General features: G+C 40.4%; 1 protein-coding gene across 5 annotated transcripts in view; it reads right to left on the reverse strand.

Annotated features, from left to right (window-relative positions):
- The window catches only part of ERBB4 (erb-b2 receptor tyrosine kinase 4), a 671,761-nt gene that overhangs the window by 84,732 nt on the left and 560,292 nt on the right, over positions 1–26,737 (reverse strand). For all 5 annotated transcript variants that reach the window (XM_069782036.1, XM_069782034.1, XM_069782037.1 and 2 more), the window contains one exon: positions 24,001–24,186. In XM_069782036.1, coding sequence (XP_069638137.1) covers positions 24,001–24,186 — 186 coding nt within the window. The remainder of the gene's footprint in view (positions 1–24,000; positions 24,187–26,737) is intronic.

Below are 26,737 nucleotides of genomic sequence, written 5' to 3' on the forward strand. Positions count from 1 at the left end.
GCTTCTAGAGACACAGGTACAAGATTTGCCAACCACTTTAAATACCACAATGCTATTCCTACAGAATCTTTTCAAAGGACTGCAAGTAGTTCTGGATGTTGAGAGTTTCCACTGAAAAATACAGCAAAGTCCCTCTAGTGGGAGTATTAACACAGCTTGCTGTTGCAACAAAAGCACTATCAGGCAGTGGCACCACATCCAGCACTCATTTCTTGACAGCAAAAGTATGGACTGAGACTAAGAAAGTTCAGCGAATGCTGAATATATCACACATTCATCCTGCCGTTTTCATGAGAGCACAAAGCCTCTCCATATACTCAAATTTAACCCTCCTGACAGAAAGCTGATTATACATACACTTACAGCATGTGCACAGCTGAATAAAGGAACTGCTTTATTACTTTTTAAAAAATCTTGTATTAGAGTATTTTAAATCAAAATCCAGTTCAAAAACTCTTTCCTGAAAGTATGTCACAGTTTAATAACCTAGGTTACAGCATCTCTGCATTACTCTTCCAGAGGAGGAGGCAGGTGTCTTCCTCATTTCAAGCTACCAGCATGTGTTTGGCTCAGACCACAGCTGGCACATCTGTTTGCAACTGGCATTCACTCCAAGCACTAGTGAGTCAGGAGAGACTCCAATTCAGGAAAACTTCCTTGTATGTGAAGGGGCATGCTAAGCACATGCTTAAGTTTGAGCACTTGCTTAAGGCCCTTTCCTCAATCACACCCAAAGTCAAACCTCATTTTTCAATTACCTGATTTAGAGGTGCCTGAGGTAGGAGCAGAGCTTTCATTGACTTTCAGTCAGCTAGAGGGTTCAGAGCCCCACTTTCATGGATTCAGGGGCTGTGCAGCCAGTGACAGTCCTGCACACCGCTATCTGCTGTTGTCCACATATTTCCAACTCAAATTTCTTAATGTCATTTGGGCAATGTGTCTCAAACATGACCATAGAAGACACAAGAAAAGAAGCCCATTAACCACTTCACGCATTTCATGGTTTCACTCTTGAAACTACCGACAGGAAACTGAAGCAGTTTTTCTGAGTTTTAGATATTTCTGTAATATTACAAGTATCTTTATATAAAATACATACTTTAAATTGTTGCTTTCCTAGTGGCAGTAACTTGCATTGTCTGTCAACTAGATACTCAGCTGTACTTTCATCCAGAAAGGAGAAATCCAGGTTTGCAGCTATAAGCATTCTGAAAGATAATACTTTGCTATTTTTCTTTTTATCATTTCTGAGAACATGCTGGTTCCTTGGCTTTCCAGAAATGGACAACCATTACTTTCTTATGTTTCTTCTCCTTATAGACCACACTGCTCCATGCTGTTAGTCCTCTGCTCAGTTCTAAACAGACCTTTCCACTGTCACTACCAATATCCATTAGCAAAATATTTTTATATATACTGTACCATTTAGTTTCATCATTCACTACCACGCTGTACTTAACATTGAGAAATTAAGCTGGTGGTGACTGGTCGCCATTGCCACTACCTTTGACATCTAACCTTTTAGTGTGTGCCTCAGATGGCTTTTTTCCAGTGATGAGGTGTAAGCCCAGTTGCTCCCATTTTATCCTTTTTTCCCCTGTGTAACTGCATTGGAACAAGAGAAAACTGGTATGGAATTAAGATAAAAGGTAGCCAATAGAATCAAGCCCCCAGACATCCTTGGATCTCTGGGAAAGGCTGGATCTGGGTCTGAATTCTGAAACTTCTGCTTCTCTCCAGTCATTACTGGGGCTAAGTCTTCCTGCACTTGATGGAAGTCATCACACCTACCAGTAATAAGTGCTGCACTAGGAATGCTGGGGTCCCAGTCCTGCAGAGGCTAAATGACATATGTGAGGATTTAGATGCCAATGATGGCAAAGATATGTCACTTTGAAAATAAACATCTTTGTTTTGTTTCTGCATGCTTGTTTGCTATAAATGCTTTAGCTAAGCCTCAATAACTATATTTCACTGGGAGAACATTATCTGTTGACAATTATGCAATTCTATTAACATCATTGCCTTTTTAATCTATGAAAGGTTACATTAAACAGAAAGAAGGCACACAAGAGACTACAGAAAGTACCTACCCTTTCAGGAAAAAAAAGATTATTCAAATTATCATCCTGACATTTATTTTTATACGAAGGAAAATAGAACAAGAAACATAACAGGGTATTTTGGTGACCTGAATACCAACAGAAAGTAAATTAAAACTCACACAATAAATGCAAAGGACAGGACAGATTCTTCCTTCTGCTCAGGTATGTTTATAATGTTGGGGTGAATCAAATTAACTGCAAAATGGTTATTTTGTGGACTTGTCTGCACCAGCCATTGCTGGACTGCCTGACAAAGCACAGCGAAGATCAAAGAGGGTGATCTAATGTATGCTACCTTACTATAGACCCTTAGCTGTCTAAAGAATCTAGGAAAACCAAAAGCAACCACTACTTTTGAAGTATTAGTAGTGTAATAGCCTTCATAGCCATAGGAGGAAACACATCTACCAACTGACATTTATGCCCAACCCAGCACTGGATGAAAATTCCAGCACAATTTCCAGCAGCCAAGCTCTTCTTGTTGCAGGGGCTTTGCAGGGAGCAGAGCCACCCCAAATGCACCCCTTCCCACAGGCACAGCCCCGGGAATGTGCATTCAAAACCCATACACCCAAGGGAGCTGCCTGGAGCGAAGAGCAGCTGGAGACTTTCCCTGCATCTGGAGGTGGACCATTACAGTATCAGTGAAAACATGACAGGCAGACAGAATTTGCTTATTTTTCTTAATTCACAAAGTGGGGGAAAAAAGGCCCTAATTAACCTAACAGGTTATACACTCTGAATACTGTGCTCAGTTCTACTGAGAAGGCTCCCTCCTAATCAGGACTACAATTCAAAATTGTCTCAGTGTCCAAACATACCACTACTTTAGCTGCTTCCAAAGTGTCACCCTTCAGCTGGAGTTGCTGGCCAGCAGCATACAAAGCTCTGGAAGTTGGTACATGCTTCTCTGACTTACTGAGTACTTGTGGCTTGTGGTTTTTAATTAACTCTGGGAGAAGAGTGCGCAAATACATGGGGAAGAATTATGCAATCTTCTGTCCAAAACTGAAATGAATGTGCATACGTATTTTTCATCAAGCATAGGCTAAGGACAATTGAGACAACAGAGAATTTACTGATGCTTAGACACTGCAATTGACTGACTTTCCTACCTTACAGATCCCAGTAGTTATTAGGTGATTTCAGAAAAACCTGTTTACAACCGTTATCTGTTCAAGTACATCTGAGTAGGCTTATGACCTCTAGTTAGCTGGCTCTTTGCATCACTCAAGTACTCTTTATCTTCCCTTTCCAACGCTATGCTGTCTATTGTACACAGTGTAGGAGGGATCTGTAATCACAAGCCAGAAAGTAGAGAGAAGGGGGTTATTTTTTGTACATTCTGTTAGTGCTTGAGAGGTTGTACATTGAATAGAAGGGGCATCTGAAGCAGAAGAGAAACATGAGGGCACCTTTCTTGGGAGCCAACGCTGTTTTGCAAAAGTTGAATGATGGCAAAATTGCTAAAGAATTCTAGCAATTGCACCCCTATTTGACATTAGGGCAAAAATCACAAAGAGCCAGATTATGACTTCCTGTGACCGCCAGCACTTTGCTCCACATGTATGAGTAGAGGTATGAGCTGGTGCTTGGAATTCTAACTTCTACCAAGGAAATCACATTTTCTATGAAAACGTGCATATTCATCCCTTAGATTTTTCACTGTTCCTCACTTGCTCTTTTCCTAATTTTCATCTTCAGACTTATGCTATGCATGTGGTTGCTGTCAGATAGAGGTAAATAAAGATTAGTAGTTCAGTATGCAGAGCCAATGTAAGGCATGAAAGTACAGGAGTACTTTTTATACTTTACTTTGTAGCTATGATAATGTGTATTCCTTATGGTGCTCCTCACAGAAGTATTTGCTTGTCCTTTACTAAGAAGTCAGAATTACTCAGTCCAGAACTGCACTTTCTTACCTGTCTTTACTTCACCTGAAATGACTGATTAGAAGACTATATTTGTAATACAAGTAAGGGGTAACGCCTGCCACGGGTTGGTATCTACAAGGACCTAACACACTTAGAAAAAGCCTGTACAGAATCTTATTTCATTTGTGACTGGAAAGGATTTGGGCTTAGAATAAGGCAATTACACAACTGAGAAACAAACACCAGCTCAGGTTCTCTGCAAAGAGCTGTGAACAGACATAGAAATGTTAGTTAGAAAGGACCTCTGGAGGTCACCTAGTCCAACCTCCTTCTCAAAATGTTGTAGTTTAACCCCAGCCAGTAACTAAGCACCATACAGCTGCTTTACTTTTGAAAAAAAGTAAAGCTCATGGGTTGAGATAAAGACAGTTTAATAGGACAGAAAGGAAGAAAATAATAATGATGATTATAATAATAATAAAATGACAATAATAATAAAAAAATAATTAGAATGTACAAAACATGTGATGCACAATGCAATTGCTCCCCACTCGTCAACTGGTGCCCAGTTAGTTCCCAAGCAGTGATCCACATCCCCACACACCAACTCCCCCCAGTTTATATACTGGGCAGGACATCACATGTCCCAGCTGAAACCAGGACACAAAGCAAGACTATCTCCAGTGCCGATTCAACTTCTCCAAGTATTTTTGAAACAAGTTGGTAATTTGCAAAACTGTATTTTCTAAACAATTCATTTCTTCATCTGCAATGCGTAAAAGATCTATAAGTAAAAACATCCCTGAAAATACAAGAGATCACACATCTCTGTCTAGCTGTGAGAAGGCCTTTCACCAGATATGCGAGTTCACCAACTTTTACTATTACTTTAACTTACATTGAACTTAAACCATGAACCAGCCTCTGGCTGGCCTTTAATCACAGGGAAAGCTGGTCATGGCACACAACTGCATTCGTATGAAGACAGTCCTGCATTTCTCCATGAAGAAAGACAAGGCTACACCAGTGAGAATTTTGTATGTTCTGGTCAATTGCTACCAAGCAGATCCCCAGTAAGTGGCTGAATACATAGTGGGCTGTTTCTATGAACTTAGGAACTATTTCTATGAAAAACAATACTCTCGCTTGCAGTCATGTTATTTGTACCAAAGTCTGCTCAAAATAATACTGAGGACTGAAACAACTGGTTCCACCCAGACAACAGAGCAACATTTAAGTTCAGAACACACCATTTTCTGTTACTCTAGGCTAAGGTTTTTACAAAAGTCTAAGCTATTTAGGCACTAAAATTTTGTTGAAAATCCAACAACTGTGTAAAAGAAGTGTCAGTAACTCACTAGCACTGCCTACAAATGCCAGTGGCCAATAATGATAGACTTAGGCGATATTAATAAAGCCAGTAACTGCAGAAAAGATAAATTAGTCCCTGTGAGGGTATTATGGGGCTGTAATTTCAGTTCAAGTTTCTATGACAATACAAGCCAGAAGACTGAAGTCTGAATCACACTGAACCTAATTAGAAATGGCAAGCTTTGGAAAGCCTTCTGTAACTTTCCTTTTAAATGGCATGCTGTACTAATACATGAAATGGTTTTACATGCCTTTTACCAGTTTTCACTAAGGCTAGTTCAATTTCAGAACTCATTCTTTAATTGTGATGTTATCTGAGAAGAAGCCTTTCCAAATGCCAAGGTAAATGAGCATCAACAAGGTGATGGATGAAAAAAGGAATGTGCTCTGTAGACAGGCATCAGTATATAGATACAGATTCAATTAAATAACATTTACCTGGGGTCTTATGTTCCAGTCCTATTAGATCACCATACTTAAGCCCAGACACCTTCAAAAGGTTGTAGCTGGCCAGGAAAATCTGCTTCCTGGAATGGGAATAGCTTTGGATACATAAACATTCAGATTAAGTTTTCCTCTGACTGCTAACTAGAATGAATAGAAGTGCCATCCAGCTCCAGGTGGTACTCAAGTACATCAGCAGCCTTGAAGTAGGATTACCAGACTCATTATATGGCATAGCAAAAGGTGTGACTCTTCTGGAGATTGCTGATATTTGAAATGAAGGGCTGCCTTTCCTTTGGGGTTATGCTTGTATTTTTTCCTCTCTTCCTAAAGAATCACAAAAAGTACTTGGCAGTAAGCCAGGGATTCTGTTTTAGAAACTGTACAGAAGACACCTACACAGAGATGTGTTTTCCGTTATTGAACCTGTACTATTAGAAACTTTAGAAAAAGTAGCGTGTTTTAGGTCTGCTGAAGCTAAAATACCTGCTGTTCCTAACAATCTCCAATTTGCTGTTGGGCTCAAAATATCCATTAGTTGTCTCTCTTCAGGGCACTGAAAGATTAGATTATCAATTATAAAGCAGACTGCTTATGAGTCTCTGCTATCCATTTCTGATATGTTTCTTTGCCTTCATAAACCAACAATAGGCCATAAATGATGTGTTGTTGTGTCACTGCATCTGCAAAGCCGAAGACTTAAATTAGATGGTGCAGCTCCACAGATACATATCTGTGCTCCCAATCATTCTTACTCACAGTATTTGTGAGTATCGTAACCAGCTCAAACACTTTTGACTTTGCCAAGCAATGCTCCTGGTGGGAATAGAGACATAATGAGATTTTTAAAACTGTTTGAGATGGAAATAAAAGTATGTCCATGTACCTTGAGAAAACTAGCTATGTGGCATATTCAACACAAAGATTTCATGCTGGCTTTTATGCATATTCCACGTTTACTTAGACAGATATTATCACATCTCAGACTTAACACCTGTGAGCTCCAATTTGATAAAACATTGTGTGTGCATGCTACAACCCACTGAGAATGCACTGGTTAACATAAACCACCTTTATCTAAAAAGTTTACTTGAAAGGGACCTCACATCGTTGTGCAAGTAAAGAAAGCTGTAACACATAGTTGGTTACTGTATGTCAGCTGACAGATGGAAATTTATTAAGATACACCAGTACGCGTATTTTCAGGTAACCACAAAGGTGAATGCTTTGTCTGAAAGTTGGAATCTAACTATTGCACTTATCTTCAGGATAACATAAATAAACAAATCTGTAACAGGTCTGCCATATGTAATCTTATGAAATTCTCTCAATTGGAAGCAGTTATCAATAATAACACTTGGCACTTGTACAGTGCCTTTCATTAGAGGACCTCCAAATGCTTTATTGATTAAGGACTGCAAGCCCATTTGCTGGAAAGAGTTTAACTGATGTGTCAAAACCTCATTTAAAAAAAATGAAACAGCCAGGAATAGAATCCAGCCCTTTCTAACTTCGCATCTTGTCTTTTACCATAAAATCAGGGACTCCCATTTGAATCATTGCCTTCTGAACTAACACTGAGTGCAGGCACCACTGAGGAAAGAATGCTAGCAACTGGCTAGAGTAGGTTTTTGCTTAAGAATCAATGGCATTTTGTCATCTGCTGCTTTAAAATGTATGTGATCTTTTTCTTCACCTTAATTTGTTCTGGGGCAAACATTCAAGATTAAAAGTTGTATCTCTTCTCACCACATGCAGCCTGGATGGAGTGAAAGACTACCGTTCATGAAAATGATGAGAAACGAGAAAGCACCTCCTGACAGGTTCTGCACACAAACCGACTATGAAAGAAAAAATGGTCTGAGGTTACCTTTGCTGTAAGTGCCAGATGACTTCACATGGTTTACTCTTCAGCTGCAAGTCACTATCCATGCTTCTTTAGCATAATTCCTATACTGCATATGCAGGAGGCATGCACTTGGCACTTATGCAAAATTCTCTGCAAGGCACCTGCTTTTCTGCTTCTCATTTTGAGGATTTCCAGTTTAGATATAATTCATCATATCAAGCAACAGAACATTGGACCTTACCAAGAAAATAAATTCAAGAATGTCATGTATAACTTCTTTCTTTGTTTGCTGGGCAAAATACCAAGAGGCCTAATGCTTTGCTGCCAATACAGAAATGTGCATATACATGCCCTTAAAAAGGAAAAGAAAAAGGTAAATGAACGCACCAGAAAAAAACCCCACAGGCTGATATATACGGCTAATTAGAATGTTCTAAGAGGATTTGAAGATAAGCTACATCAAAATAGCCCCTAGAATCTACTGCAAGCATTCTAATGCACTCAGACTCCCATGTGTCCATCAGGATTTCCAGGACAAAAATACAGGCAAGTATGCTCTAAAGCACATATATATGGTAAAGCCAATGTGTCCGACATGAATTGTGCGTAATCTGTGCATGCTCAGATCATCAACACCGTTGGTGTTGCAGCTTTGGGCATGCTGCACAGTCTGCACATGCACAGTAGTGCAGGATTTTTGGTCTTCTAAAACCTGGAGATGAGCTAGCCCCACAAAGCATCAGTCTGCACAGCATCTGGGGGCTTCAGCCTCCCCACAAAACACAAATGCAGGATGCTTTGTTTCTCCAAGCATCTTTTGATGTAATTATTACAACTATTCTGGCACATGTTACATCAGTGGTAAAATCCTGATATTAATCCTTCATATGGTTAAGAGCTTTTAACAGGTTTTTTTTTAAATTTCTCTCCCTTTCCTCAAATAAGTATATATTATTTTATATTGTTATGACACATCTACTCCTGTAATCATAATGTGACACCATATCATGATAAAATACACAGAAGCATCAATTTTTTTATAAAATTTTACAATCTTAACAAGCATGAAAAGCAGCTACTACTTAAAGAACACTGCAACAGCTTATTTCTTTGTTAAAAACATCTCATTTGTGTTGCAATGAAATAAGCACTAATCAAAAGTATCTTCAAAAGTTTTTCAATTATATTTTATTCTTATTATAATATATAATGTATTATTATATATTATATTATGTCAGAATCAGGTATGTTATCAGATGATACACTTGACATACCATAGTTTACCTTCCAGGAAATACAGTAAAAATATGAGATGTATGTATTTAAAATGAACTTGCTTGAGTTTATTTCAAGACTAAATACGCCAAGTGCATTTTTGCAGCTTCTTTTTGAAAGTATAATCTTGTTCACTATTCAAATCTTGAAATTCTGATAACTGGCCAGCTCTGTCAGGCAAAAGGAGCTTCCCTATGTGTTTTCCATCAGTTCTGTAAACCCATTCATGCAGCAGGCAAGGTAAAAAACTAGAAGTCAAATCAAAACCAGCTCCAAAGGTCAAACAATATACAACCCACCCTTGAGATTTTTACAAAACCACAAATCCCCAGCTGAACTGGACAAACCACAAGCTACTTAAAACCCACCCCAAATCTTAGACATGATTCTGTTCCGTAGAGGAAACCTTTCTAACTCCTGTGTAAGAGACAGAGAACACAGAAAAATGGTCGTCATGTAGGACTGCATTAGACAAAGGGTCAAAAGCCTGCTTGCTCTACAGATTGCTTATTTATTATCATTTTCTGCAACTTAATCCTAAAATAAGTGGGTTTCATGAAATCACTGGCTGACCATCACTTAACTCTGTCTTGGTCCCTGAGGAAGAACAGTTCTAAACCTAAGTCAGTCTTTTCAATCACAGAGGAGCAGTTTAAAGCCTTATCCTAACAAAGTGAATCCTGGGTCTCTCTAATAAGCATGACCGTTGGGGACCAAGGGACTGCAGCACATTGGAAAAGGCTGTGACTCTGTCAAAGCTGTATTTTATCGTGAAATTTTGACAAAGAAGGGGAGGAAAGCAAGGACGTGAGATGGGAAAAGAACCAGAGCTGAGTATGAAAGATAACCACTCCCAGGTAAAATCCTGCCTCTTTGGAAGGCAACAACAAGGAGCTGTGAGTCCTGGCAGGGCTGGGATTTACACAGAGATTAAAACCCAAACAACACTTCCCTAGTGTATAAAGAAGAGTTTGACAATGCAAACACAGGCTATTAATGCATAACTAAATGTTTTCCTCAGCTTGCTTCTGAAAGACAATTACAACAGTTTTCCATGAAGACAAAATAAAAAATTCCTAAAACTGTCACCTCAAGATTAGTTAAAACACATGAGAAAGACTACAGTAACAAGTGATTCAAAGGTAGGTAAAGACTAAAACCAAATTAATGGGAATTAACTAACACACTAAAATGGAGTCTGTGATTTAACTAACAGAATAATGAAAGAAAGCTCTGATGAATGAAATTAAAATAACAATACAACACTTTTTGAATACATGCACTGTTGCTCTTTGTCCTGGTTTCAGCTGGGATAGAGTTAACTGTCTTCCTAGTAGCTGGTACAGTGCTATGTTTTGAGTTTGGTAGGAGAAGAATGTTGGTAACACACTGATGTTTTCAGTTGTTGCTAAGTAGTGTTTAGACTAAAGTCAAGGATGTTTCAGCTTCTCATGCCCAGCCAGCAAGAAAGCTGGAGGGGCACAAGAAGTTGGCACAGGACAGAGCCAGGGCACCTGACCCAAACTGGCCAATGGTGTACTCCATACCATGGGATCTAGTATAGGAACTGGGAAGTGGGGGCGGGGAATCGCTGCTCGGGGACTAGCTGGGTGTCTGTTGGCGGGTGGTGAGCAATTGCCCTGTGCATCATTTGTACATTCCAATCCTTTTACTACTACTGTTGTCATTTTATTAGTGTTATCATTATCATTATTAGTTTCTTCTTTTCTGTTCTATTAAACGGTTTTTATCTCAGCCCACGGGTTTTGCTTCTTTTCCCGATTTTCTCCCCCATCCCACTGGATGGGGGGGAGTGAGTGAGCGGCTGTATGGTGCTTAGTTGCTGGCTGGGGTTAAGCCATGACATCTTTAACGATCAACTTGGTAAAGTGGAAGAGCTTAAAGGAGGCTGAAGATCTCACAATACCTGGTTATAACAGAACATAAGTTCATGAGAAAAAGCTTCTTAATTTGCCACAAATATCTGATTCAAGTTGGAATGTGCTCCTAAAGAAGGCTTTACTTAATGCACAGGTACCAAACATTCCTTTCTGTTTGTTAATGTCTTTCTGCCCCCCCCCCCTTTATGTTTATGGGAAACAGATTTAAAGAAAAAGTAGCTCAATTAACTAACATGCATGGCAAAAACTCTGAATCCCAGCCCTTCAGGTAGCACCACTCAGTGTAGCTCCATTGACTTCAAAGCCAGTTTGCCCCAGCTAAGAGTCTGTTCAGAACAGCATGGTAGATGAATGCAACAAAGAGAAGCAATGACCACTTAAACCCAACCCAAAACAAAACAAAAACCCCATCAGGTTTAGGAAGCCTATTTTGGATGTCCCACCTTGCACTGAACCATAATCCTGTGTAAGGGTTCCCAGGAACTGAAACCTCCATGTGTAAGAGAACACAGGGCTGTGAGCAACATTGCTGCCACTGGGAACACTGATGGGGAGCAGGATAGACAAGGCTGGGCAATGAGAGCCATTTGGCTCCTCTTACCTCATGGGCTTGCTGGCCAGAAAAGAGAGAGCATCCTTGAAGTACAGTAACAGCTTGTGCACTGCTCAACTGCCTGAGACGCTACTAAATACAATACACATCAGTGGCGCAGACATGATCCATACAAATGTCTGAATCTAGCTCCTCAGCAGCAACATCAAGTAACAAGACCAAGCCACAGTAAGGTACTAAGGGATCTGAAATACCTTCTCAACTGTTAAGATCTGCTTCAGAAGCATAGGACTTGATTCAAAGAAGTGGGTTGTTTTGCTTTGTTTATCACAGTGATGACTACAAATGCCTTTGCAACTTTCTATGGAAAAAAAAAAAGGCCACAAATTAAATCTATGCTTACCTCAGTTTGGGAGGCAAAGCAAAAAAACCACACAATGTAGCACCAATATAGAGCTGTCAAAACAAAGTTTTTCTACCGTTTCTATGATTAGATTTCCTTTCTTTCTGACATTCATGGTTTTAAAATGAGATGTAAAAAGAATTATTATTAGTCTTACAATTCAATATACAAGATGCTGTACAGAGCATAACATCATTATTAAGATTTTAGTCTTAAAAAGACAGAACAGCAAAATTGGAAAGATTACAGAGAAGGAGGTAACAAGCTGTACTTGTAAGAAGCAGAGTAGAAAAGAATTCATAACTAATGGGAGGGATGCAAGAACTGTAGCAGACAAAACACGAGACATTACTCTGTGAATACTGGTAGTCCAAAAAGACGTGTAGGTCTGAATATCGCACGAGAAACAAAGTGATTTGGAAGGCAAGATAGATAGGAAAAAACTCAAGAGAACATGGAATAAATTCCCTCTTCAATGAAATATTGTCCAGGTGGGTGAGCTCTGAACTATAATGAAGTATTTTTAAATGTAGCCAAAATGAAAGACACTGTTATTTCATCTTTTCCCTGAACCGTCAGTTTTGCAAAAGAAATGTTGTGTGTCATTAGTCTCCAACACAAACTAGAACATTTATGTTTAAATGTAATAAAGTCTTCATTAAATAATGCCATTATGTGTGTTTTCTACCTACTGTACACATACCGTGAATTACTGATAGCAAGCTCTAGGCAAAGGCAAGAGGAAAAAACAAGAGAGCTGAAGTGAAAACTACTTTTTTTTTTTTGGGTGAAGCAGGCTGAACACACATGAGATTGATTCTGATATGTTTACTCACAAGAATAGCATCATCATTGCATGAATAGGCTTGCTGATTTCAATGAAAACTCAGAGTAATGCATTATTCAGTTCAGGTAATGGAATCAGAATCTGATTTAATTTGAATTAAGAATGAGTAACATGACCAAGTCAGAAACAGAAAAACAAGAAACAATCCAAAGTGCAAAACACAACTTGATCTCTATCTGCAGAAGCTCCAAATTTCAGACCTGGGCTGTCTCCCAGCAAAGCGTGGGAATGCTTCCTTTCATTGTTTATTCTTGCCCTGTTACTCAGCTTCGAAACAGGGAACTAAAAGCAACCATGTCATCAGAGTCTGCCCCTTGAAAGCAACTGTACCATTCAGTCCAAATCTGCTTCATAAATTTATCAAGCTCCATCTTAAAAGTCATTCATTATTTTGCCTCCCTTATTCCTACTAGAAGGTTTGAGAACCTTACCCCCCCTCTGTTTGTTTGATAACATGGACAGTTTTAGTAAATAAAAATAGAAGCAGTGAGGATTTTACTCTGGCCCACAGACAAGGGTAAAGTTTACGGAAGCACAAAGGTCACAGGATGAAGAAAGAAAACCAAACTACAGTGAGAATTGCTGCATACTGAGAGCTAATTTGCACAAATGGGCTAGACAGAAACAGATGGGATGTGGGAAAGCGGGAGAGTGTTGACTAATGACACCTGACTGCCAGATGACCCTGTAGGTTTGCAGGCTTGCATAGCACCTGAAACTGTGCCAGCAGCTACTTGGAACTGCCCTCTCCCCTCTCACATTTCATTAAGCACATTCATCTTGCTCTTCTGCATCGTGCAGGAGCTGAGAGAGAGATTACACAGCATCCCCAGGAAGCGTATTCTTTCAGTTATACTGCCCTTCTATCCCCAGTTTATCGAGGAGCTGTTTAACTGACTGCTGCTCACTGCTGCAGGTGTATTCACTGCTGTGCCTCAGGGGAACTTAGTTTCAGTAGCTCTTCCATGACATGTATCCCGTTCCAGTGTTTCTGCAAAACTTTACTTTAGGATGGAGGGAACGTATCAGCAAAATACCAGGATGTAAGATGCTATCTTCAGCTCTCATTTATGGCTTGAGATATTCCTCAGCAAGGTTTCATAAAAGGGTATCAAGTGACTGCTGTGTCCATACTTTTTTCATGGGCCCCTGACACAGCAAGTCACACTAGGACAGGGAGACAACAGGCTGCAGTCCACTACTACTCCTGGCTCCCACTGGGACAGAGAAGCAGTTATACATGGGGAGTGGACAGTTTTGGTTTTTTAAAGATATATCTGGATTTGGGACATGGTCAGTAGCTCTTCTGCTAATAGACATCTGCTAGGTTTGATCTCATACTTAAGGACCACAGACCTCATCGGGCATGGCTTCTGCTGAGCATCTCCCCTTTCAACAGGCCAGTTCTTTTCTCTTGTACAAAAGGCTACTGGATTTATCCCTGAGCATTGGGTTGCACAGGAGAACTTGGAGATGTAGCAAACTGTGAAAGCTAAGCTCTATTCAAATATGGGCGCATCCTTTACTGTTGAGGATTTCTTGGCTGGGCGAGGGCATGTGAGCAATCCAGCCATTATCTGGGAACGAAGCATAAGTTTATAAAGTGCTGAAGCAGACAAGGACGCTGTGTCCTTGTACGCTGGGAAAAAGGAAGATAAGAAGAGCCTGACAAACAACTCCTGGATGCCGAAGAATAAGATAAGTAACTGCTGGACACCTTGTGAAGAAGCTTGCACAGCCAATAGAGGATAAGATAGCATCGCGTGAAGCGGGGTATTGTACCAATTAGAGTATTGTATAAGGCGCATGCACAAGCGCATAATGTATATAACTGTGCTAAAAGTTGTAGTAAATGGGCTTCACTTGATCACATTGGTCTGTGTGTGATGTCCCCTGTGGATCCTCCGCAACACTTTACTGTCCCAGAACCTTTTGCAAATGGCCTTGCAGAATTTCCTGAAGACTCTTATGTGGTTCTAGGAGCAAGTTTTAGTAGGGCATGTGCATACTGTGGTACTCTGCAAAAATGTGAGGGGTCCTAACTTTAAACATCAATGCCTTGGCCATCCATTTTTTATAGTTACCCAAGCAGGATAAATTACATTATAAAACACAATATTGAAAGACAGGCACTCACTAGGGAAAACAGCATTTTAATTTATGGGTATATATAGAGAGAAATCCAGCTTTTGTTTCTGAACTCCAGCAACTTAAAAATAGCCAAATATGTTTATTTCTTGAATAATAATAAAAAAACCTGCTTTGGGCTGAGACATTTTATGCCAAGTCACAGTCCAGAGCGGAACTTTATGGTCGAGTTATAAATGTGAAAAATATGGGCTTATAATGGAAATCCTGACAGACCCTAGTAGGTGCTCCTATAATATCTTGAATTTGATTTAGGAGTGGTTTTCAATAACACTTTCCCAAGCCAGTCTGTTGGGGACTGCTAGGAAAACTCTAATGTCCGTCCCCCCCCCCCCCCATCCCGAGTGCAGCTCAGTGTACTTTATGAGAATGCTGGTATGTTCAGGCAAAGCCAGCCTTCAGGGCTTTTGCAGCCTGTGGCTGTCAGGTCCTCAATATCAGAGACCCTATAAATGTCAGTGCTAAGTGCACCTTCCATTTTAACAAAACAATAAATTGTCTATCTCTGTGCAATAAATTGCTCATTTCTGTGCCTTTGCAAAGGCCGATGTGATTTGTAAATGGCTGAAAAATCTGCCTCTGCTTTTTTTCTAACAACTATGAACCACGGGGAACACTGGATTTTTGAGGGGAAGGGAAGAAGCAGCCTAGATAATCCAGAACGAATCAGGTTAAGACTGGGAAAAGAATGATTACTACCCATTACAAACCTCTCCCTGTCACTGACAAGCTGAAAGCAAGTTAACATCCCTGCTCAGGACCTTACGCAGTACAGAAGGGTACAGCTCGCCAACCATGCTTGCATTAGTGGTTCCGACCTTAGTTTAGTCCTCCAGTACCTGCTTTGTCCCAGATTCCCTGTGTGTCCTTGTCATTACCCGCACCCTTCACATTTATCCCCCTGTAAATTAAGCTGTCAGAAAGCTACAAGGTTAGCCTACGCTTGTCTTGTAGACAGCGTAGTCAGTGGAGAGACATAGTCACCTTCAAAGGTTGAGTCATTCCACCCAGCTCTAGAACTAATGACCAAATATATATACACACACTCTAAAGACCATAAAAACCTCAAATACTATCATCCTGAGGTCATTATAGCATGCAGAAGAGTCTTAGAGAATCGGACGTCAGAACACAAAGCTGGAAGAAAGATATATCTATAATTTTTATATAAACCCAATCTTACATTTTTGTTCCTGTGTTTCTGATGCAATCTTCCAGATTCAAATATCCCTCTCATACAACCTAGAACAGCACATGGGATTCATGCAGTCACCAGTTAGCTGTTATTAAAACCCTCAAAGCCAAATGCATTATTATGAGAGAAATGAGGAAATTGAGGTCCATTCCAAACCCTGTAATGAGACACAACAACATAAAAACTCTGGTGAGTGGCAGGCATGATGCTCCTGTGCTCTTTTCAGAGCACTGAATGGGCACCAGCTAGAGGGAGCCAAGCAGCCAGAGAATGAGAATGGAGAAGAAATGATGACACTAGAAGAAAGAGCAACAGGAAATAGAGGTTGACACAAAATGCTGTAAAAGTAGGCGAAAGACAGAAGAAAGCAAAGGACAATATCACAGAGAACAAGTGTGAATTTGGTGAGTGGACAGTCAGCCTGAGGTGAAAGGAGAAAGAAAGAAATGAAACAAAGGAAAAAAAACCCCACTTGTTCAACATTTGACTTGATGAATTTTATCATGCATTCCTTCATTTTAATGCTTTTCACAGGAAATGTGGGCAACTCCTGTGGACAACTGGGTTTGGTAGAAAAGATAAAGAAGTTACTAAACCAGTTTAATACTCCAGATGAAATGACTGGTGAAGAAAGGGGAGGAAACTGAATGAAAGTCTCCATAAATAGGTACATAACTATGCAGGAAAATGTGGAATACTGTGCCTGCCAAGGAAACATGCAAAGCACAGACATGCTGTAATTATTTTTAATAGGATCCAATGCCCTGATTTATTTGGAGAATAATTTCCAGCCACAGCAACTAACAGTCAAGGGAAGAGTTGCCAGGCCCTGATCCTATGTCTCAGCACACTAGCAATGGCTGCACTCAATGTGCCCACATTAATCTGAGCATGGCAGATCAGACACGACGACTGAAGTCCTAACATTTATTTCCTGCCCTGCCTTGGATGGAAAAAAAAAAATCTTAATATCTGAGACGATCAAAAGAAACTTCTTCAGCGTCTTGCAAAAGCCCAAGACAGTCCAGTTAACCACAGCAAGAAAGAAATCTGTCCCCTTTCACCACTTAAAAGCTAGGATGCAGAATTCTGCAAGATCCACCTGAATTTTGTTGCAAGGGCTTCTCAAGTTCGTATGAACCTTTGTAAGCCAGCTAGCTGCCCAGCAGGGGTACCAAAAAAGTCCCTGCGTATAGGCAAGGTGGGTTAATTTCTCTATGAGACTTGATGGCATTACCCTCTTTCAGCGAGAGCTAACCAGAAAAAGGGTCCTTCATTTCAATCTGCCATCTGCGGATATCCAAGCTTTCCAGCAGAGTGAGAAATAGTCATGATGAATAGGAATAAGAAAAGCAAACTGCATAGAGGTATTCAGGAGAGTAAAATTATACTTTCCCCACCTATTTTGATTTTGCTCCTTCACACAATTAAGGCCTTGTTTCAATATGGCTTTAATTTCATAGCCCTTGGTTTAGATCCTACTCTTCTATACACTGCACTTCCTAATAGAGCGGCCCCATTAGTAAACTACATTTATGCTAATGTACTTGCTTGCAGTGATAATTATCATAGCCCTTAGCCCTGGTCCTTGCCAGTGTGAGCATGTCAGGAGGGGTTGGTATAGCATTATAATTATACAGTTAGCCTTGTCATGGCAAGGAGCTCTGGGAATAGAGACATCTTGAAGCTTAAAATGTGGACAGCTGATAGATGACTGTCATTAAGCTCCTCTGTTCACTCCATGATGGAATAGTCACTGAGCTGTAGGGTAGGCTTCTTTAATGAAAAAGAAAGACCTTGAACCATGGCCACTATCCTCCACCTCCTCCCAACTTGTCCAGTGACCCCCAATTCCTCCCACTTCACACAGCTTCCCTCTCATCCCATCTGCAGCAGAATAATAAAAGCTGTCTCTAACAAGTCATTCCTAATCCATAAAGTCTTGATGGAGGAGAAAGGCTCCTCACCTCACAGTACAGCCAAGGGGACCTCACTTGTCTCTGGTCTCCCCTGCTTAGAGCCTCCCTCACTCTATTCATGAGGAGTGCAGGCCAAAACCCATTTAGCTGAGGATGTGAGGTGAGCGCTGCTGTACCAGCTTCTGGGTCAGCTTCTCAGTTGCATAAATCAACACAGATCCTCTGAATTTCACATAGCCTGTGAATTTACATCCAGTTGAGAAGCACTGCCCTGGGCAGTAATAAAATACGCCTTTCTAAAAAGCCTGGCATGGAGGGAGGCTTCAGGAGCAGGCAGCAGACAAGCCCTCCTTTTTGCCAAGAGAACTACAGAAGGGCACTGAGCCCTGTAACGTGAACCAGCTAAAAGGGAGAGAGAACAGGACAGCAGAAAGAAGCGGTAAGGAGGCTTTGCAAGCGCCTTTGGCTTGATGGCTCCTGGAGACTCCCAGCTGTGTACCTGCACTGCTGGCAGGGAATCCTTAAAGAGAGCAATGACTGCAAGTGTGCTGGAATAATACCCAACAGACTTGAAGACATGCATCTGCTTCATTAAAATTCGATCCCCAAGTTCCTCTGTCTCTTTCTTTCCTGGAGTGTTCTCAAACATTGTTTTCCTGCATACCTGGATAACTGAGGCTGTGCAGGGCTTTAGTTAAGGTAATTTGAGAATTCTTTTATATTGAAAAGGTATAAAAAGTAATCCCCTGAAGTACTTTGTTTTCCTTCCATGACATTCCACTGTATCAAACTACTTCTGCTTTACCTCATTAGTATTCTGAGGAGTTGTGAATGAATTATTATAGTTCAGAATGCAAAAAAACAGGACTGGCAGCCCCTGGGGGGTACAGGCCAGAACAGTATGGGGCATTGGCTAAGACCCAGGAGAGCTGAGCTATCCTCCACAGGCTAGGTGATCGTAGGCAAGCTGCTCTGTTTTAGAAAGATTGCCTCCTTTCTCACTCTTCCTCTGCCTTGTCTTCTTTGGGGCAGGAAAAGTTCGTCTGCATTCGAACACTGCTCTGCCAAACTGGTGTGGATGTAATGCAAATCAACAGCAGCAGAATGAAACTGTAATTGTATCAGAAAAAAACAGTAAAGCAGTAGATGGGGCTGCCTGTGTTGAACTTCTATGTTGAATTTAGCGAGTGTTGTATGCAATGTTACAGAAGCAAAAATGGATTTCTATATGCCTTTGAGAGGGACAGAGAGAGAGGGCCTAGCACAGCACGAAGGCCCACAATAATAAGTCCAACAGGACTCAGGCTAATTTTTCCACTAGAGTACCAGTGAGAGGATACAGCCTCAAATACAGGTGCCTTATAGCTTACCTTACCTAGTGGCAGAGTGTAATTAACTCTTTCTAACTAGAAACCTCAAGATGTTTCTTCTCTCCTTGAATGCATTTCTGCAAGAATGTCCTCACCCCCACAGCTCCAAGTTGCCAGTGAGTGTGTTTGGGCAGCCCTTGCTGAGAGAAATTATATCAAACAATTGAAATATTAATGCACACAGTACCTTTTTCTTTCTGTGTGTGTGTGTTAAATCTTCCTGATTTACATGTATCTGTCATACACGGGCTGACAAGGATGTAATTCCTCTACTGAGAATTCACTTATAGGCTTGTGCTAACCTTACAAAATTTGATTCTCAATCTGTTTCTCAAGTAGTCACTACTATGGACATCCATGAAGCATTACTCCATCCTTCCATACCCTAAGGCCACCAAGGTTGTCACTCTTTCCCCCACACTAGGAAGTATCTTGATACATGAGCATAGTCTACTGCTTTACTAGACATCAAACTCCACATAATATTGCTGTGTTGAACTCAGAGCTAAAAGGTTAAACATTCAGTCCCTAAGCGAGACAGTACACATAGAAGTGAGACACAAGGAGATGTCTTGTGTATCTGCAAAGCAGAAGGGAAGAACCCCCTTAGACACAGCTGCTGTCTAACAACCATGTTTTATGCAAAACACTTGGGGGCTACTCTATTTTTATAACTTTCATCCATAAAATAAGAAGCTAAAGCTTCTGGAAGGAGAACACAATTACTCTACAATGACACAACAGTCAGAATAAATTCAACACAATCTGTATAAGCAAAAAGAAAAAGCATCCAAGCTTTTTTCAATTGGCAGTAGATAATACTTAATAACTGCCCTATTGTCAACCTTCAGAAATGATCTCCAGAGCCATATGCAGGTTGGCAACCAGGCATAGCGCCTAACTAGTTTTTGCATCTAGTTGTACAGAAGTAGAGACATATGGAAATGAACAGCCTGGCAAAACAAGTGAACTCTGAAGCAATGACTGATAAATAAATGCCTACACATTGGCAGATGGAGAAAAGCGCAGTAGGGAGGAACTGTATTGCAGCAGCAACTCGATTTTAACCGATTCATAAAAATCAGCCTGAACTGCGGAACTGAGACATTTCCAATTCCTTCAGTCCTCTTCTCGTTGGGGAAAATTCTCACCATAAAAAGAGGGAAGGTGAGGGTAGAAAGGTGTATCTAACATGAGATACCAGAAGCTACTTCAAGGAGCAGAGAATAGGACTGGGAGGTCACTGATCATTTTTGCCTCTTACTACATTGCTAATCACGGTTTTGGTAGCTTTCAGAAAGACACAACCAATCATTCCGAGAAGTCTAGAAAAGTAAGATGTGGAGAGACATTCTTAAGCCGTATGGCAGAGCCTGAAATATGAGCACAGTGGATATAAGTACATGGGATACACAGACCTTTCCCGCAGTGAATGGAAACTTGTGCTGCATGCAATAGCCACCTTCTGCACTCATTCCTCTGGAGACCAGTCTATTTGTAGGCAAATTGAATCTTTCCTATTTGCAGGCTGCAGACTGATTCCTAGTCACTGTTAAATGTGACAGATGAGTGGAAAACAAGTATTACTACTCCCCTGCTGCTAGCAGGGGACTAGCACGTTTATTCCACTTTTTGGCAAAAGGGAACTCCTTGTCTGGTGACCTCAAAGATTACTCTTCCTACCAGTTCTGAAACATTTTCTTGTGTGTGACCTCTAACCCCAATCAACATTACAGTCTGAGAGATAGCAAGGGAATAGGCATTCCTGTATCCCATCAGAAAGCACAATGCAATGCAGAAAATTCTGTGCAGCATTTGCACTACTCTTACATATTATGCGGTGTGCACAGCCTTGTATGTCCCTACCTCTTTCTACTCTCCACTGATAGCCTCCTATGTAATAATTATGATATTATCTTTATGCATAGATGCAACCTGACAGGGAAGATTTTCAACACACAACTGTCATTCAAGGTCTCCAAAGACAAGAAGAAAATAAAGAGTTAAAGGTACATTTTAATTCTTTGGAGTCTACTTCTGCAATAGGATTGCACCATACTTGCATGGTATGCAATTAGTCAGTACCTGTGGTGACCTTCTCAACTATAACAAGCCATCCCCTACTAAATACCACCGATATGCATGCAAAAGCAGCAAAATGCAGAACTCCTTATCAGATGTCTACTGATTCTCTCCATACCCAGTACTAACCACTGCAGTAAAAATAAGAGAAGGGAAAGAGACACATAAAGAAACCAAGGAGAAAACAATCCAGAGGAACTGCAATGGCCCAGAGTTAACAGGTCAGCCATATGCACCAAGTACTGCACTTTTTCAAGAAAACAGTCACTTACTGCTGTCCCCTTCATGGGTAGCCAAGTGGATGAGCTTCATGCTGTAACGTGAGGCCAAGGCAAAATTAACCTCAAAATTACTGTGATGCAGAAGAAGATTAAATTAATTAAACTTCAAGAAACCAACTAAACTTCACTAAACTTCCCCTCAATAATATGCCACCTTTTGTTATAAAGAAATTCCCTTTCTCTTTCTGATACTTCATCAGTTAATATTACGTGTATGATCTCACTTCTTTGCACTGCTTGGTTACCCTCCATCTCAGAGCTCAGATATCTATAACTCATCTTCTCCTGCCACATCACACGGTTATCAAGAAAACTGGTGATCAAGAAAACTGGCAGGCAATGATTTTCAAAGGGTGTACCTAAATCCAATCCCCATATTATGCTGAAACCATTTACAATGGAAATCAGTTTAGAACCCGTTTTACTTTGATAAGAATCACCATGGGAAAACCATGACCTGCCTTCCACAGACCCTCCCATGGATCTGTCAGCTCTGTAAGCCTCTACTATGGATCAGGCTATTTGCTTCACTAAATCAGCTGCCCACATAAAGTCCACAGCAAAGCAAGTACAGCTATTAGTCCAATGAGTCAATAGCCATATGCATGCACAAAGTAAAAATAAAGGTGGATTATCTTTTCAGGTATGCCACTGTGTAAATGTTTTGTAATAAATAATAACAGCCACTATCAATCAAGAGAGTGGAGAACAGATCGGGAGGAGGTTGTGTTGAGAGAAAGGACTCAAACAGGAATATGTATTTTCTCCACCACCTTCCTTGGTCTGATAACAGACCTAAATACACCTTTGCACATCTCTAGAAACAGGCAATCCCCATCAGTGTGTTCCAATATTCCGTGCACCTCTGGCTGCTTTACCACGACAGCACAGCAGAATCACAGATACTAACACATCTACAAAATGCTGGAACATCAGAATATGGGCCGGGGATTCCCCCCACCCCTTTGATGGATCAGCTCCTCTACCCAGCATTATGCTCATTTCATCTACTGTCACCTTTGGGCAAGTTTGACAACAGATCTGACCCTCGAAAAAAAATAGTCCCTATTAATGATGAACCTCAAAATTCCTCCTCTCATTGAACAAAAACTCAGGGCTAGCTGAATTTCTCAGTTTTCTTACTTTTGTAAGAAAATATTTTGTATTTAAGTTTTTAAGAGAAGTGAGTGTTCACTTGATGGCTGCTATTTGGTCCAGCAAAACAATTCCAAATCTTCAGGTTTCTCTCCAGTGCTAAAAGTTTAACGTTACAACTTAAAAAGATTTTGTAATACAGGTTGCAGCAAATTCACTTAAGGCTACAGATTTAATATGAGAGAGCAGTCTGTGACACACGTGTATGTAACAAGCATTTTCACCAAAATAATCTAAAACTTTAAAAAACTTCTAAATAACTCTAAATAAAAAGTGGGTTCCAGATTCTCATTCATAGTAACATCATTGTACACAACTCTGTTTGCACAAACGAGCCTTTAAAGTCGATAAAAACTATGGCCCTCTATACTCCCAGATCTTGTTATTCTTAGCAACCAATTATGAGTAATTTGTTCTTAGTACAACACTGAATACCTAAACATGCCTAAAACCAAATGTGAAACACTGTGCAAAGATTATATTAGGGCTGCATTTATGACTGATACTCTGTTCCACCTCAGCTGAAGTGCAGTCAGTGTCTGAACCATAACAGCTTCGCTGCTGCTCCTAAAACCCCACAGGAAGGCAGAGAGCACTACACCACGGCAAGCAAAGCAGGATCCAGCCCCTGAGATTTCCCATTCTGCAGAGACGAGCAATATTACACTCCAGCCTCAGCTGTTGTGATAGGTCTTAAACACAGCAGAACCGTGGTGGTTCCCAAAGGAGTGACATGAAGTGAATACTTATCTTCTTGGCAGTGTGGGGGCAGACAATTGATGGCATATCAGAATTTAACTGGCAATGCAGATCAGAAAGGTTGAAAACTACAATGAGGTTAAATCAGTATCTATGAATAGTGAATAGTAGAAGAGGCTGAAAAATCATTCTATGCTCAGCCCCAGATGTCACACAGGGGGCTTCTTCTCCCACTCCCACTCCCCCTGCCCCCCCTGAAAGACTCCCCCATTAACACTGAGTTAGAAAGACAGTCAAGGAAAACACTTTGGTTTACATATTAACAACTAATCTATAATATTCTAAGCAGCCAAAAGAGTGCATTTCAAGAACTAGCCAACCTTCTTGAAAACACACACTCACACCTGAAAAACCCCCACAAACAAAACCCAAACAATTTTTTTTTTATCCTTTTTGGGTTTTTTTTTGCATGGTATGTTTTTCAGTTAGTTATGAAAATGACAAAAAAAGAACAGCATGAACTACATACCTTAGCTATTTGGACACACCAGTTTAGCAGAAGCTGGGAGCCAATATTGTCCTTATGTTCATGAACATAATCCAACAGGCAGCCATGAGGCATCAGCTGAGTGACTAGTTGGATGGTTGGGCTCAAGCAGACACCCAGGAGTCTCACCAGGTGCGGATGGTCCATGCTGGCCATGATAAGAGCTTCCTGTAACAACAAAAGTGACCCAGTTACTCCAGTGTGCTTGAAGACTCTATGTGTAGAAGATTTCCTGTTTCCCATAAAGCATTTAAAGGGGATCACCATAGCCTAAGTGTCATGAATTCCTGTGTTGTCTATCCAGTGCTAGGCATACCTAGGCAAGATACAGTCTGATGTAATGTATGCTTGATGTAATGAGCACCAAGCAATGGGTCAGACTATCTGAACAGATCCAGTGAAGGCTCAGATCAGAAATTCTGCACTGCCCTATATTCCCTGTCCCATTACAGCCACAGAAACAAAGATGTAAGTGTGACACACTTGACTTTGCTTAAAGGTCTCATTTGTCTTGTTCTACTTCCCTTAATTTTGTTTCTTGAATATATTTTTCCAATTTGTGGTCAATCCATTGGGCATCAGCTTTTTTTTTGTATGCAAGCAAACTATGCCACCTGTGTATATGGTGAGATGGCCAGTTAGGCCTCATTTGGCAAGACATTTGATTAAGCTGTGCTAAAATGCTTTACTGGATCAGAGATTTAATGCTTAGTATTTTACAGGCTTGAGCATGTAACATTTATATGTCAATCGAAGCTTTCCCAAAGTTCAACCTGCAAAGGGTTAAGATTCAGGAGGTTTAATGTGGGCCTTTCAAATGTGTCTGATATTCGTAAGTCATAGAATCATAGAATGGTTTGGGTTGGAAAGGACCTTAAAGATCACCTAGTTCCAACCCCCCTGCCACGGGCAGGGACACCTTCCACTAGACCAGGTTGCTCAAAGCCCCATCCAACCTTGGCCAACAAGTCCTACTGAAAGTCGGCAGATTTGTTAAGCTGTTAGGATATGACTATGCTACTGTCTCTATGACTATTGTACAGCAATAGCCTAAACTAGAAGTTGTGGTGGTACAGTAGTAGCCCAGCTGCAGCAGCAAGTCCTGCCTGTCTCCTGATGTTGCCACAAGTAGACCACTACAGAAAGCAGCAACTTTCTAAATCTGAACCTTTTAGCTCAGCTCCTGATTCTTCCAAAATCCTCTACCAATAATAGATCTTGGGTCAGTTACTTTGTTTTTTCCATCCTTCAGCTTCTCACACAATGAACAAGAGATAGTATTCCTTTCTTTCTTCTATACTTTATCTTTTCCAGATCTTAAGTTTTCAGAGGTTTTCAGCTAGCTAGCTAGGTTGTCCAATGCCAAGGACCAGAAGGACTTAATCATGGCTACACTATTTGGCTCTGAAGTTCGTACCACTGACAAGTAGCACAGGAACTCCTTATAAAAAACTTACATATCTGTTCTTAGAGGTAATGCTGCCATCACAAGCAACTGACATTCGAAAAAGGCAGGGAGAAAGCTTTTATCTCTCATTCACTAAGCCAAGTCCTCCATTTCAAGACCACTTCATCACAGCAACGGAACAATGAAAAGTGAGATGAAATTGCAGCTTTGTAAAGCTATTTTGGTTCTCTTTCTTTCTCAGAAAACCTACATGACATCTTTCTGACAACTTAAAGAATAACAACAGTAATAGCGCCAAAGAAAGAAAAAAAGGATGAGAAAAAGTTGGCACCAGAGGAACATAGCATACCCCCCAACTCATAAAAGTTCTGTTGTTTTTTTTTTCCTTCCCTATATTAACACACAAAAAAAGTCCTGGCAAGTAGGCTGAGTTTGTATTAAAGGAAATTGCTCATCATAGTACAAAGAATATTTGAAACCAAATTGCAGAGTATTTACATAATAGTTCTCTTTCTTTCCCTCTCTTTTTTTGTTAAAATGAAAAGATGAACAAGACACTAATTGTAGGAGTTTTTTCCCCCCAATAAGAAAAGAGCAGATGGCGTCCATTGGGGGGAGTATTGCCTTCCTTTTTCTTCCTAAATGTATGTGAAAAAATAAAATAAATAATGAATAAATAGGGGCTATTTGATGGGATGACTGGCGTAGGACCTCTGAGGAAGATTCTGATGTAACAAATTAGAAAAGGGATCTTAAGTAGTTTTGCTCACATTCAAATTAATATAGTTCTTGCTCACTCAACTGGTACGTATGGGGTCTTCTTGATAAATTTTAGTCTCTTTTCTGCTGTCACTAGAAAATGTCACTGAAGGCCACCAGAATAAATACCTGTTGACAGGTGCATTATCCAGTTTCAGAGCACAAAATCACTCTGCCTCATTTTTTTCTTTTTACCCCATTCATTTTTCTCCTGCAGATGCACAAGGGGATAGTACTTGTTGCCCTCTCCCTCTCTGAGTCAAGGTAAGAGTTTCTCCAGGAATTTGGAGCAGGAGTACTTTTCTTTATAATGAGGACTGATTAGAACATAGACAATATACTCCTTTTGCTCACCAAGGGACCGGATGGAAAGCTTTGAAGCATGTGCTCCATTAGTCTCCAGCTATTTGCCATTTACAAGTCTGAGTCCAAACAAAAGACACTTCTGTATGATAACAAAAGCAAGCAGTGCCATTTGTCTCATTCTGATGTTATGGGAAAGCACATATTCTTCCAATAGTTTTGGGCAATGGTTCCAGAAAAAAATAAAAA

This window comes from Haliaeetus albicilla, chromosome 4, assembly GCF_947461875.1.
Source record: "Haliaeetus albicilla chromosome 4, bHalAlb1.1, whole genome shotgun sequence".
In the NCBI taxonomy this organism is placed as follows: Eukaryota; Metazoa; Chordata; class Aves; order Accipitriformes; family Accipitridae; genus Haliaeetus; species Haliaeetus albicilla.